At 37.1% G+C, this 14,735-nt stretch overlaps 1 protein-coding gene across 2 annotated transcripts in view; it reads left to right on the top strand.

Moving 5' to 3' along the window:
* LRBA (LPS responsive beige-like anchor protein) overlaps window positions 1-14,735 on the top strand; it is a 369,174-nt gene that overhangs the window by 308,397 nt on the left and 46,042 nt on the right. For both annotated transcript variants that reach the window (XM_064711253.1, XM_064711252.1), the window contains exon 49: window positions 4,678-4,845. In XM_064711253.1, coding sequence (XP_064567323.1) covers window positions 4,678-4,845 — 168 coding nt within the window. The remainder of the gene's footprint in view (window positions 1-4,677; window positions 4,846-14,735) is intronic.

Here is a 14,735-nt window from a genome sequence, read left to right as displayed (position 1 = left end):
TTAAATCCAAGAGGTTACTGAAAAACCTCTAAAGATAAAGCCAGCACTTGTAGAGTTAATATGTTATTAGGAGGACAGGAAATCTGGCAACTATTGCAGAAACTAGACCTAATGGTGCACACAAACAATTTGTCAGTCTTGGTAAATGTGAATAGCTTTCCGCAAAGTGGCTGCATTTGCTTTGTTTGAACAGCCTAAACTTTTCCTTTTCGAACTTTAAATCTTAGAAGTGAAATGTGATCCCCATATTGAATCAAAATAATTTAATTCAAAACATATTTTGATTGGAACAAGGCTGATGTGAAAAGAAACTCTAGAATAAAAAAAAAAAAGTTGAAAGGACTTTCTATCATATATTTAGCAAGAAAATTTGAAACAGTTCTAATTAGGCTGAAGAAACCAGCCTTCTTCATTGTAACTTACAAAGGTCATATATCAATGTTAAGGCAGTATTACCAACTTGTGTCTGAAAGCCTGAACATGCAAACATCATTCCAGTTGTTTAGTTTTGGTGGGTTTGGGGTTTTGTTTTGAATGAATGTGCACACACGTATTTCTAAGCCAGAACACATATTAAAGTCCTTACCTGCAGTTATGCAGGTTTTTTGTCGTGTTTAAGAAGAGTATTTTTCACCTGAAAGTTGTGGTTTTGCTAAAAAATGTGTGAAATTCTAATTCGTGCTTTTCTGTTCATACATAAATATTTTTCAAGTGGAACATAAAAGAGACTCCATTTTAAGCATTTCAGAGGAAATCCTTCCAAAGGAGAATTAAAATGTTTAGTCCATTAAAGGTAACAGGCAATTATTTTTACTTGAGATTTATTTCTTACTTGCTGGTGAAGTATATTCCTGAGTTTGTTAATTTGGTTGTTTGTTTGTTTGTTTCTTCCAATTGAATAAATAGGAAAGATTATTCATGTACAAGCAATTTTGTTTTCTCAACAAAGTTTCTCCTTTCATTTTAACATTTCATAAACCTCATTTTGTATGGGTTGGACACTTTTTCTGTCATTCAAATAAGCGTTGCATGCATGCTTTATGCTGTGCTTCAGAATTACTCTGCTTAATCAGCATAGGAATAAGGCAAGGAAGTCTGTAATTTATTTCTGAATAGCTTGACTATGAATATATATCTGTGCTAATGAAAAAATCTGCAGTTAAACCTTTCATCTAATTTCAGCGTTAGAACATCCCAAACTCAAGCACAATATATGTTCATTTTTAATAGACATCACTTCTTATGCTGTATGTCACTGCATAAAATCTAAAGCAGAAATAAAAGTAGAGGGCCAAAGCCGTAGTAGTTACTTCAGACTTAAAAATCTTGATTCCAAAGGTATAATATTGTTTGGGAAAGTAAATCATGATAAATCTTTAGAAAATCTATGCTGGTCAAAGGAAAAATCATTCCCAGTCTGCTAGTTTTATGTTTTTGTTGTTCCATCCTTTTTCTACCAAATCATTTGTATTAGTATTAGACTGATGTTAGTGTTTGGTTGCCAGCAGTAAATTATTCTCTGTTCGATTCTTTCAAAAAACAGGACAGAAAAAGATGCTCATAAAATAGTGAGATAGTTTTGATTGCACATATTTAGTGATTGTGCATTCAAAAAGTATTTATGAATAAACTAAAATTTCTTAGTTAGATCAAAGCTTCTATTTGCTGATGTGTCTGAAGTGTTTCTACCTTGGGAATAGAGAAATGAAAGTTACTAATAGGTGTTTGTGTTTGACATCTGTATACTGTACTTTTTAGCATATCTCAAGTGTTTTAGTCTCTGCCTAATAGATCTCATTAAAGAAACAGATATCAGCCCCAAGACAGTTTGTCAAAGTTAATATGAGTCCCCTGTGGACAGAATTGACAATCTGTGTGTGGCTTCATGTGACTGCCTTTCCATGGGCTTGTTTGATCCATTAACAATTGGGCATTAGTCCTTGATTCATTTTACAGTAACCCAATGGTTTGGGTATTGGTTTATATGCTGGACATTTTTGGGGATTTCCTTGTTGTACATACATACTGCCCTCAGAGCACAGGGTGAGCAACGAGCTCCCTCTGCCCTGGGGTGCTGGCGATTCCTTGCTTTGCTCCAGAAGCAGCACGGAATGGTGTTCATGTCCCAGGGCTGCGTGCTGGGTTTAACTCGAGCCTTAACGAGCGCTGCCTGTCCTAAATGAAGTCGAGGCTGAAGTAATCCTAAATGTTGAACCATCAATAGGCTTGGCTTAGGTTTGCAAGAGGTGAATGCTAACAGCAGTGTTTAAAAACAACAGTGCAAACACCCTTCTTTTTATAACCAAATATTTCTGCAAGTTGCCATGTCTTTATTTCTCAGATGCTTTCTCAAGGAGGACCCATACTTAAATATACCGGTGCAAAGTGTGTCATGCTGATCCAGCACATGGTGTTGTTTTCCTTGGAACTCTGTTCTTTAGTCATTAGACAAGCTGTTAATTATTGTTCCCCCATTGATTATGTCATAGCATTAGCACTTCCCTCTAACCAAGAGCTTAACTGTGAACATGAAATACCAGGCAAGCTTATATGGCCTTTGAATTTGTGTGCTGTTTGGTCTGTCCTTCAAGGTCCTGATGCTGACTGTAGCTGGTTTTCAGTTATCTCTTTCACTTGGGATCTGGCAGCTAAGAAGATTTTAAAATTACTTAATAAGGAAAAAAAAATCTGCTTTAGAATCTGTAAAAATTTCAAATGCAAAATAACTTCAAATTTGAAAAAACAAAAGTGAGATCAGGGTAGGTCCCAACCATTCCCTGAGAAGTCAAAGTGTTATAGTTTTGCTTTTAAAGGGAAAACAAATTCAGATTTGTACAGCCATTAATCTAAGGAGCTCACAGTGGAATTCCTTTAATTATTCAAGTCCAAATGCTTTGTGAGGGTAATATGACTCATGGAAAATCTAGCTTTTGTAAAAAAGGAGAATATGAACAACTTCAACACATTCTGAATATTTACTTATGTACCTATAAAAAAAATCTCTATTTCCTAACATTCTTGTTTTCTTGGTGTTAAATAGTTATGATGATAACAGTAAGTATGTTCCAGGGTTAATTTCTTTTTTTTAGCAGGATACCATGAAAATTAATTCTTATTGTAATTTGCTGAGCCGTGTAGAATTTTATGGCTGCACATTGCAGTATTATGGACACTCATGAGACTCCTGACTGGTTTTATCTTATTAAACAATTTTGAAGTCATTAATTTTTAATTGCCCTGCTTGTGGTTTTTTATAGTTTTAATTGTGTGTCTGCGTCTAAATATTGGGTGTTTTTTAAATTAAAAAGGAAAAAAAGTCCCGGCTAAGCATATATGTTGTAAGGTACTGCTATATGATCATCGCAACAGATACTCTACTGTGTGGTGATTCATTTTAAAGAATGCTTTCAGCAATTCAGTATCCTAATAAAAGTAATAATAAAAAAAGAATGATATGATATCTAAGATATGTACAGGTCTTTTCTTGATTGAAAGTTCTAATTAAGTGAATCGAGGAAAATTAACTGAAATTAGCTGTCAGAAAGTCACATTTAAATGAGTGATGATCTGGAGTGGCAGTAAACATTTAGATGATATAAATTGCCATTTAAGTGTATGGTTTAATGTTTGTCATGCATTAATATGACATGAGACTGCAGTGACAATCAAGCAGCTTGCTCTAATTTGAACATATTTAGGGCTTTTGTGTGGAGTGCGCCACACAAATTAAGACAATTGCTGGTTTTATGTGTCAATTTAAATGTTGTTTTCAGGCATCGGTTAATGAAACAAACCCATCATTTTTGTGTGCAAATTGCAGAGTGATTTCCTTGGTTTCCCGATTAATTTCAACTTCCTCTGCTCAAAATTAGGAATTTCCTTTGCAAGGAAAATGCCATTCATTTTGCTAGATGAAGAGAATATCTGTTTGTTATGTTTTTTCATTTGGTAATTCAAATCAGAAATACATTGAATTCTCTGTATAAAATAGGAAAAAGAAATCCTGGTAGTGGCTTAATCTACATAAATTAGCTCTTTAGATGGCAATGATTTTAGGTTACCTTTAAATATAGTGCTTTTTGGATGCTCTTGTCTTGGTGACTGGGTTGTAACTGGTTAACATCTTCAGAAAAGCAGCTTAATCATTCAGCATAGCACTTTGTATAGGTTTGTACACAAGAAACACGTGAAAGTGGTGGCAGTTTGATATTTCCATCCTGTTAAAAATCTTTTACCCTAGCATCCCTAGCTAGTTAGTCCTGTTTCACAAATTCTGTCAGTCTTCTCTCTGGCTGTCAGAATTAGATAATCCTGCTGTTTTTATTCAGCATGCAGATCACACAAGTCAGCACAATTTCATTTTGAGAGTTCATAAAAACATAGGCTATCTGTGTGTAAATGCACAAATATTTTCCACTTACTGTTTTTTTTTTCTTTTTTTCCTGCTATTACAAGTTTAAAAAGTGAGATCTCTGTAAGTGGGAGGTGGGGCATGAGACTCTGGTATCTATCACAAGGCCCACCTTTTTCTGGATAGAATGTCTAAAATACTCTTACCAATTCTGTATGTAGACTTAAGATAATTTGGCATGCTATAAAACAAAATGCTCCTGCTGCTACAAAATGATGACTATCTGGCAAACTCAAGTTTTTGTTTTGTGTGTGTTTTTTTCACAGGCATTAGAAAGTGAGTTTGTCTCCTGCCAGCTTCACCAGTGGATTGATCTGATTTTTGGCTACAAACAGCAAGGGCCAGAAGCTGTTAGGTCCCTGAATGTATTCTACTATTTGACTTATGAAGGAGCTGTTAATTTAAGTTCAATAACAGATTCTGTACTGAGAGAGGTAAGTTTGTACTTTATAAATACAGAAAAGACTTCATTTACCACTGCAGTGTTGAAACTGTAAAGACTCCACATTGTTCAAGGCTTCTGGTGAATGTTCAGTTTCTTTGTGTTTTCTTGTGGTTTGGCCACAGGCCAGTTAAATGCAAGGTGCCTGAACCAGTTGTCACAGCATGCAGAATTAGTAGAACAAGGATGCAAGTTGTTCTTAAACTTTGTGCACCTGGATTTCAGCCCAAGCTGGATGCCAATATAAAAATAAAAGTTCAAGGATTGCTTCAGTTGCTGAGTTCAGTCATTTTATTCCCTGATACTGGATCTTAGAGGCAGTGAACAACCTTGATTTGGCTTGTGCTTCTGAATTTACTTCTGCTTTTTTTTTTACTTTACTTTTTAACAGTTAAGTGCAGTCTTGCATATGTAGCAAGCATCAGACTTTTGTAGCCTCAGATACTTTCATTAGCTTTGCTATCAAATTAAAATAACCTGGCCTGTGTTCTTCAGATGCAAAAGAAAATATTTCAGCATTGCAAAGATCAGTAGCTTTACTCAGCAGACTCAGCATCATTCAGAAAATCTATTTGCCAAAGTATCTCACAGAATATTGTGTGTTTGAAAGTTCCTCCTCTACCACCTAAACCAGCTGTTTAAATAAGGGCAGGGTGGCATGATTGAAATAGATTTTTGATTGATTTTATGTCCTCTCTTCAGACACTCTATTGGTACCAAGTATAGCTGCAAGTTTATTAATTATAGAATGAATGTAAGTAGTACCTTGTTATAAAATATTCAGAGTCCATGAAAACAAAGCAATATGAATCTTATCAACTGTTTTATTTAGAGGTGACACAGGCACTGGCTTAATACCAAAGTGATGGCTCAATGTTGTCATTACATGGCTTGCCATCAGTCTGAAAACTGCATCTTAGTCTATTTAAACCTAAAACACATGTGTTGCACATAAATACCATTAGTTGATTTAAGAAGAGGGATACTGGGACACGTGGCTTACAAGAAAAAATATCTGGATTTGGAAAAATTGTTGACCCAAGAGTCATCTACTAGATGTTCACTGTGACGTGTTTTCAATTCACTGATAGTGGATTTGTTCACTCTACGTTGGCATGGAATTATTCTTACCTTTTGGGAGTATTTATTAGACTCTTGAAGTGATTGGTTAAAGTGTGAGCTGAAATTTAGGCTGGGTATTGTATGTAAATTGTTCTAAATTTTGCTATTAAATGAACCATCATTGAACCTTTATTTATTAAACTAATAATTGAAGTAACACTGGTGAAAGTAGCAGTCTCCATACACAATTTTTGTGTGATTTAATTTTTTCTTGAACAGTTCTTCTATCACATTTATTGTGATCTGATTTACTATTGTTATACCCTGAAAAAATTTAGGATCAGGGGAGTTACAAATATTTGGAAGTGTGGATCATCTCAGCAAGGCATTCACTTTGTTACCAAATATTTTGAATTTGCCACATTTTTTTATAGTACTTTGCTACAATGTTTCTTATTTTTGATTGTTCTGTGCTGCCTGAACTGACTAAAAAATGAAAACAGGAGAGGGAGAATTGTAGTGTTGTTGAGTTCACAATAGTGTGGAGTAGCTTAGCAGCAGCAGAATTTTGAAACGCTACTGATGGTGTCAGAAATACACACTGATGAATGCAGACAGCAGAATGAATTGTGTCTTGTAGCACTTTTGTTCTGAGTTGCTAGAAGGATTTGCCCAATAGAATATTTTTAGTTAGGATTTTTAAGCATGCCACTAAAACAGTGAAAGGTCTCCTGTTTAGTTAAGTATCCCTTGCCATTTACATGTGTTTTGTACAGTCTATTTATTATTATGTAAATGTGAACATGTAATTTTAAATGGCACATATGATCAGCTCTGATGCAATAGTGATACTGCAGAAATTTAATGACTTATCACCAATGGTGACTTACTGTGGCTTTACTTATGAGAAGAGATGAAAGTAATGAAAAATCTGTTTGTGTGTATTTCTATGTGCATAATCATTCTATATCTATGTGCTAAATGAATTTATCATGCACCTTTGACAGCCTCACCTTCTTCCTGCTTGCTAATCTGCCTCCCTGAGGACCTGTGTTAACATTCTGTGCTACCAAGCAGCTTCAATCAGCATTTATTTTTCTCCTTCAGTCAGCCTTCCAAAAAATATCTCCTCTTTTCTCCACCAAATTCCTGGTTAGAACTCAAATGAATTTCTGATGTGGACAATTTACAGTATTTTTAGGCAGCCACAGCACCTCAGACTGAGTATCTTTTTATCAGGCAAGTATTAAACTGGATTTCTTGGTTTCAAAAATGATTTTAGCTTTTTCCTCTTGATACGATTCAGGTTTGGGTCTTTAGTAGTAGATGAAGTATTTTTATTTGCAAACCTAAACCAAAGAGAAGCTGCTGTATATTCTGAGAGCTGCAAGTTATGGAGGCTTTTAGGTATCATATGGAAATAATAGCAAGTGCTTAAACCTTGGCAATTTCTCCACACAGATAGTGCTGAGCCTGTACCACATCAGCAATGAGAGGCCTATGATGCACGTGTTTCTGAGGTATCTTCTCAGATATCTACATGGGTACTGGTGACCTGACTCATCAAAGAGGCCACACACAGAACAATGGTGGAAGGCACTGAGGAGTGGAGGGGTGTAGGTTAATGCAGAATTTCCTTAGGTCTCCTAAATGGCTCCGACTGGCACCTTTATTTTTATAGGCAGTCAGGTTATATATATTGCAAGAAGGAAGTACTCGTCTAGGAAGGAAAACTGCTTGATTAAAACCATATTCCACTTTTTTTTTTTTTCTAACTGAAAACGTAGAACTTTTACATCCTCTTATACTGCTGTGAACAATTTTTTCCTGCCATTCTTTCTGCCTATGGGAATAAAGGAAGTAAAGTATTTTGAAAGGATCTGACTGCCATAATAGAAAATTTTAAACTAAAATGCAAACCATGGGCCACATGCTACCTTTTGGCAGATAAACCCTGGGGAGTGCAAAGCTTGCATAATTCAAAGGCAAATCTCAGGGGGAGGGGAGTAGATCAAGAGAAAGGGGTTTGAGTCGCAGCCAGTGGGGGAAGGGAGCTGCAGCCAGGAGAAGCAAGGCAAGGGATCCAGTACCCTTGCTGGCATATTGGTGCACTGCTCTTCCTGCAGAGACCATTCCTTCCTCCTCCTCTTCCCCTCCAAGCATTTTGGTAGTGCTGTCATTGACTCTGCTCCTTGTGTGTTTTGCTGAAGGAGGTGGCAGCTGCAGAGGGAAGTTGCTGTTCAGTGGGCGAGCGGTAAATATCCTGGTGAAAAACACTGCATTGCCAGCAGAGCTCTGCTGTGTCACTGCCTTTTGTTGACTTGCTCTTGAGCACCATGTTTTGATCTGTGGAACTCCCAATCACAAGATCTGCTGTGGAAGGGCTCTTTTTTCTCCGGGATGGAAGGGGCAAGGAGTCATTTAGCACAGACAAATGTCATCCAGCTGTTCTGGAGAGAATTCACAGCACCTTCTTATCACAAATTCTGCTCTCTTTTTGCCATAGCTGTCCAAGAATGGAGTGAAAAAAAAAGTAGAATTAGATCTAAGTCGCTCAGACAAGTGACTGATTAGGAGCTGAAGCACAGTGCATACAAAATAATTTGTATCTAGGACTGATTGGTGGGTATTTCATCAGTGTGTTGGTCAGAAAAACAGAAATTTCTCTTGTCTCTGGCTCACTGTAAGAAAGGACGACATGAATGTGGGCTGCCCTCAGTTATTACTTAAAAGTGCATTTCTCCACTGATATCCCTATGTAGTTAGTGTAAACACTGGATAAAAGCAAAGAAAAGAAACAAAGTTAGTAGCAGGAAGATGAAATATTATTTGGAGAATGCATCCTTGATTTTTACAGGAAGTACAAATGGTACTTGTATATAGGATTTGTACTTCTCTACCCTTCAAGAAGCACCCTGAATTTTATACCATGCTTATCAAAAAGCCACATTTGAAAAACAAAACAAAACCATCTGATATGATCTTTGAAGTCAGCAATTAAGGAGGACTAATAATTTTTAAATTAGCAATAATATCTCTAAAACCACAAGAATAAGTCCCATTAAATAATAACATAGAGTGATTTGCTTTTAGCCTTAGATGGTTCTGTTGTATTGTACTTCTTCCTCTGAAGAGAAGCTGCCTTTTTGTTACATGAAGGTCCTCTGTTTAACATTAGGAAGCAAGCTTTCTCCATTTTTTGGCACCTTTCTTTCTATTGGTGATATTTCATTTCCATATGAACTCAGGAGTTTCAAAAATTATGAAGAATCAGTTTCGACATAGCATTTGGCTTGGTATTTGAATGTGCCACTTCTGATTATATATATAAAGATAATTCCTTTATTTTCAGTTTTAAGGCATATGGGAAAATTATTTAATGGATAATAGCTTTTAAATGTTATTTAAGATTAATATCTTTGGGTAAGTTTTATGCATCTTAGGTCTATCTCTTATGAGTCTTACTTTATTTTTAAATATTTACAGTTTGAAAGACTTCTGTGCCCAGAAGAAGTTACAAGGATGTTTAGTTTACGTGACCCCAGTTTCATGACAGCAGTAGCAGATCTGATATCTTATCCCAGAGAAAGCATTTTTGGCCTCTTCTTTAGGTCTGGTCATGGTGGGAGTTAATAGCATATTTCAGCTCTAGCTTAGCTGGAGAACCCTGGCAACAGTGAATCTTTCACGGAGTATAAACACAACTTGTATTTATAACATAGTTAACGTTTACTAAATAGCTGGGAAAATGATCAGTCTGGGTTTGGCAGGTTGGGCAGCAGTCTTTGTTGTGGCTGTGATGAGTTTTAAAATGTAGGGTAAAATGGTTATAACATAACTGTCACAGAGCAGTAAATTTCCATGTGCTGTATTTGGTAAGTAACAAATTCACTCAGGCAGCATTCAAAGTACCTTAGAAACCATCTTTGAGTTGTCTCTCTGTGCTGCACAAATGGCATGTTCGGTGTTGTACAGCACAGGAACAGTGGGAAAAGCCAAATAAATGTTTGATTTTGGTCTCGTTTTAATTGCAAATCTGTATAAAAATACCCCTGTATGGAACTGGAATTAAGAAGGCTGTATTTAAGGGACTGTACAGTGATTTAATGGCTGAGGAGATATGGACTTGGCAATGCATCCAAGCCCATGCCTTGGTCTGTTCCTGGGGTGGTACCCATGGTAGGAGTGTGCAACAGAGGCAGGGCCTCCTGTGAGGGCAGGCACCACTGCTCAATGGAATCAGCCTGCCTGGGCATCAGGCCTGTCCCATGAAAGGATGCACTATTTCCTTCTGGGGAAAGGAGCATTAAATGACAGGAGCACCACTCCTGCCACCTGTTTGTATCAGTTACCTATTAGTTCTCACATCTCTGCTCACACTGTGACCTGCTTGTGTTGTTGGAGTAAATGAGCAAAATTATCATAAGCAAGTGCTTACTGCAATTATCTGGGAGGTGTGGCACTCCTTTGATTCCATTCAGCCTGGAGTTTGATGTGATGAATGGAGATTTATTGCCCTTTGTCTTAGCTTACATATTTACTACAATGCTTACAAACAGACATGAAAAATATTCAGCTGGGTTCTGATCCAGAAAAATATTTGACTTTGTTGTTGTCTTTTAGTCTTCATTACAGGGTAGATTGTAATTTTACCTGCTGATTCTGCTTCTCTATCCAGCAGAAAAAGAAGAGATATTTTAGAGTTAATTAAATTAGGACTGGGATGCTCCACGTATAAGGATTTAAAAAACTGGCAGGAAGTAGTAAAGTTTTTGGAAGGAGGTAACACATGTGAATTATTTCTTCAGCTCTGAGTGCTTTTTTCACTCAGCCTTTGATTGAAATTCAAGGGATAGAAATTTTCAGTGCAGTCAGTTCCCTCACCTCTTGCTTGACCTGCCTTGAGGATCTATAAGAGCCAGAGAGGTCTTGAGACCCCCTGGGCTCCTTACATTTTCATTTGTGCCTGGCTGGTCAGTCTTACCTGACATGTTTGTTGGCTAGCATTAAACAAGGTAGGATTAAAAGTGATATTCATAATGCTTCAAAAATAACTCCTTTTGATATAAATTGTTTCCATTTTTAAAGTACTTTTTCCTCTTCCGTATGTGGAAAGGATGAGATGCACTTGTATATAATAGTTACAGTTATACACCAAGTCGCTTAGCCTTGAAAGAAACATGGAAGTGAACAGGCTACAGAATTTTTTGTGTCATCCACATGCTTTGATTATTTGCAGCCTCTTTATGCTATCTGAATGGTCTGTGTATTGATTTTCATAGTAATTGGGAAACTAAATATTTTTGTTTGGACTATTTTCATTCTATGTCCTTGTTGCAGCCCAGTGTGTCTAACCTAGGCATCAGTGTGGCTATAGATGTGTGTAGTGTTTACTTACTAAAATCTATTATTTTAATTATTAGTTATACTTAATAAATAGCTACTGCTTGAGTGACAAAGCTTGTGGTCATGCTGGAAGTGTTTTTCTCAAGCAGTTATTTAAAAGTAAAGTCTCAGTTAAATGCTACATTCTATTAAATTTCATTTGTTGCAGTAGAAAACCCTGAGATAGCTTTGCACCCATAGTTTGGAAAGAGCAAGTTTGGTCTTGCAGGTAGTGATTATGAGAGTTTAAATAAATGTATTTCATAGCTTAAGAAAAGGAATTGTTTATTTCTTTTTCACAATTGTTGCAGATTCTGAAAGGTGATCAGAGAAGACAGTTTAAAGACCACTACATTTTGGATTTTGACATCTGTGTATTAATTCCTTCAGATTGAAATGTTTTATTTTAATGAAGCTTTCTTATTTAATAAATAGAGATGACATCAGTGTTTAGGAAATTCTGTGGACTGCTAACAGTTTGGAATTGATTGCTTTTTTCCAGAGGAAAAGGTTTAATATAGGAAAATTTGGGATTGTTTAGCTATTTAGAGAAGCAAATGAATAATGCCAGAAATTGAAGTTTGAGGGTGTTGTGCATGGCAGTGCCACTACTTTCTCTGTGATAATTATTGATTTGAAATTAAAGCACTGATGCGCTCTCTTGAAGTCTTTAGCTGCCACAGAAAAGAGAAGGAGGAAGTGATTTTGGTTGTGGTGCTCAAATAAAACAGAAACTGTTGTGTTTTAAAAAACTAATTCCAGAGCAGCTTAGGCTTTTGCTTGTATCGACTCCAGTTTTATTTGCAGGTCCTTAAATTGATCTTTACTCTCCTTTTAGACTCTTTTCCCTTTTTATTTTGTCAGTCTCTTTGAAGTACTACCAGACCTGTTTTTGTAGTTCTAGTGCTTTTTATCTGCTTCTTTCCAGTAGCCAAAGATTTAGGTGTTTTGAATGAGCACATCAATGTTCCAGACAGAGATACTGTTTGAAATTATCCATGAACCCAGAGCCTCTGAACATTATTGAGTGACATTTGTTTCTGTTGGTTGTGTCTGCTCTGACTAACTGGTTTCTTTCAGATTGGCAGCTGGGATTACGCTGCAGTGGACGGACAGCTGCGTGAGCTGGAGATTGCAGCCAGGCCGGGCTGCGCCTCTGCTTAATATGCCTGGAATGTATAGATTCACATTGGGGCAACTTGCACGGCCCTGAGGGGCTGCTGTTTGTATTCTCACAAACTGTGATTGCTTCCTGTTTTATTTTAATGAGTGCCATGTAATTGTCACACTGATTTGTCTGGACAAAAAGACTTCATTTTTTCTTTTTTCTCACAGAAAATTCCTTATTGTAGTTTGAGAGCTGGTTTAGTGTTTTTGTTTGTAAAGATATGGTGGAAGGCATCCTATGCAGATCTCCTTTCTTCACTTTTCTGATGTGAATAGGATAATGTATTATTCATATATTGATTTCAAACAGCTTGAGGAAAAAAAAAGTAATCCTGCTTAGGGTAACCCCTTCCCATCCATGTATCTGCAATATGGATTTTATAAACAACAAGTGGTTAGATCAGTAACCAATCTCTAGACAATTCTGGTATTTGCAGAACTTGGATATTTTCTGGTATTTTCAGGCAGAAGGAGGTGAAACTGGGGGGTGATAAGAAGAAAAGAAATATATTATGCAGCAGATATATTTCTTACGAGGAAGGTACAAAGCAGGAAGAAAAACAAAGCTGAATTTCTATTTGATGGCCTTAATTTCTCCATGTATCTGTAGTTTTTTTGTGTAATGAGGCCCACAGTTTTGTTACAGACCTCGCTAACACACAGGCAGGGGTTGTGTTGTGCACATTTTGCTCCATCCCAAGTTGCTCGTGTGCCCTAATAAGGCCCCTCTCTGCAGGCTGCTGACAGTATTTCTGCCCACGCTTCGGCTCTGGAGCCATAACCCTGAGGTGCTGGGCTTGGAGCTGTACCTGCATCAGTGGGCAGCAACAGGAGCCTTCAGCATTCAGCTTGGTTAGCAGAGGGAACATCACAAACATTCTGCAGTCAGGTTTAATGACACCTAGACAACAATAGATAGCTCTTGGTCTTGTAGTGTCTTTTCCTTAGCCTTTCTTCTGCTCCATTGTCTTCCCTGCTGTGTGTTAGATTTCAAAGGTAGCACACACAGTTTTCTTAAATCAGTATACTAAGTGAATGATGAAATGAGAAAACAAAATATGGAAGTGATTCAGAACAAAATGTTTGATTTGTAAAGTCAAAACAAGAGAAATAATTTTCTGGTTTGACATGAAGAAACTAGGCTGCTCATTTCATTTTTAAAATAGCAAATGGGAGTGTGTGAATTTATGATACTAACATTTGAGTGCTGTATTTTTTCCTTGGGTCAAGTGTAGTGCAATGTCCCCAGGGCAGGTGTACAGTCAGACAGCATATACATTGCCTCTGTTAGAAAAGCATTTTGCCCATTTTTCACAATCTTGATCTAATGGGGATTGTTAGGAAACAGGGGAGATGGTGCTACAAAGAGCTTCTCTTTACAATCTTGTGCCTCTTTCCAGCAATTTTATCTATTGTTATGAATTGTGCTTGCTCTCTGGCTAGTGTTATCTGTATTCCTGTAGTCCTAGAGGAATTTAAATAAGAATTTTCCTGTAGGTGTAAGTGGCTGTCTCTGATCAGAGGGGGTTTTCTGATCACTTGTTACCAGAGCTGGATTTTAATCATTGTCCGTAGGGAAAGGAGCTCCTTGGTTGGCCGCTGAGCCATTCAACTTCCCTGTCAAACAGTCTGTGTTCTCTGATGCTCTAAAGCAACATCTGGGTGGAAGGAAGGGGAAAGCAAGTAATCATAATTGCATATCACTCAAGCCAGTAGAAATCACTGAGGAACATGTGTGTAAACCTTTTTGAATATTGAAAAGTGAGGTAGGAGCGGCAGAGAGCCAAAATAATTACTTTTGCAAGGGCTGTTATTTTCTGGACGTAAATACTGGGCAGAAAGATGGAGGATGAACCCAAAACGTTTTCTGTCCTTGACATGTGTGCTGAAAGAATATATATTACGCTGCATGCTGTTATTTCACCTGGGGTTTCAAATGTTTGGCAACTAGATTGTAGAGATTTGGGAAGTGAGTGGGAATACTTTGGTGCAGAACTGTAAAGGAGCTGAGAGCAGCTTCTTAGTAGCAAATGAGGAGGTTGTAGCTTGTTGTACCCTCAGATCAAGGCATGCATTTTGACATGGGAGTGCTGTGCCCCTGGACTCCTCAGTTTGGTGCTTTGTGTCTGAGGAGGCATGATGAAAGCAACTCTGAGCTAGTCTCTTTAAAGGTACTTAAATCTGGAGTTAAATGGTGTATGTCTTGCCTTTTAACTGTTATGGGCCTTCATTTGAGAATTTGAGTTCAAAATTGGAGACCGTTTCATT

The sequence above is a fragment of the Zonotrichia leucophrys genome, chromosome 4 (genome assembly GCF_028769735.1).
Source record: "Zonotrichia leucophrys gambelii isolate GWCS_2022_RI chromosome 4, RI_Zleu_2.0, whole genome shotgun sequence".
In the NCBI taxonomy this organism is placed as follows: domain Eukaryota; kingdom Metazoa; phylum Chordata; class Aves; order Passeriformes; family Passerellidae; genus Zonotrichia; species Zonotrichia leucophrys.
Note: the sequence above shows the minus strand (reverse complement) of the source record. Positions and strands in the feature narration are given on the sequence as shown.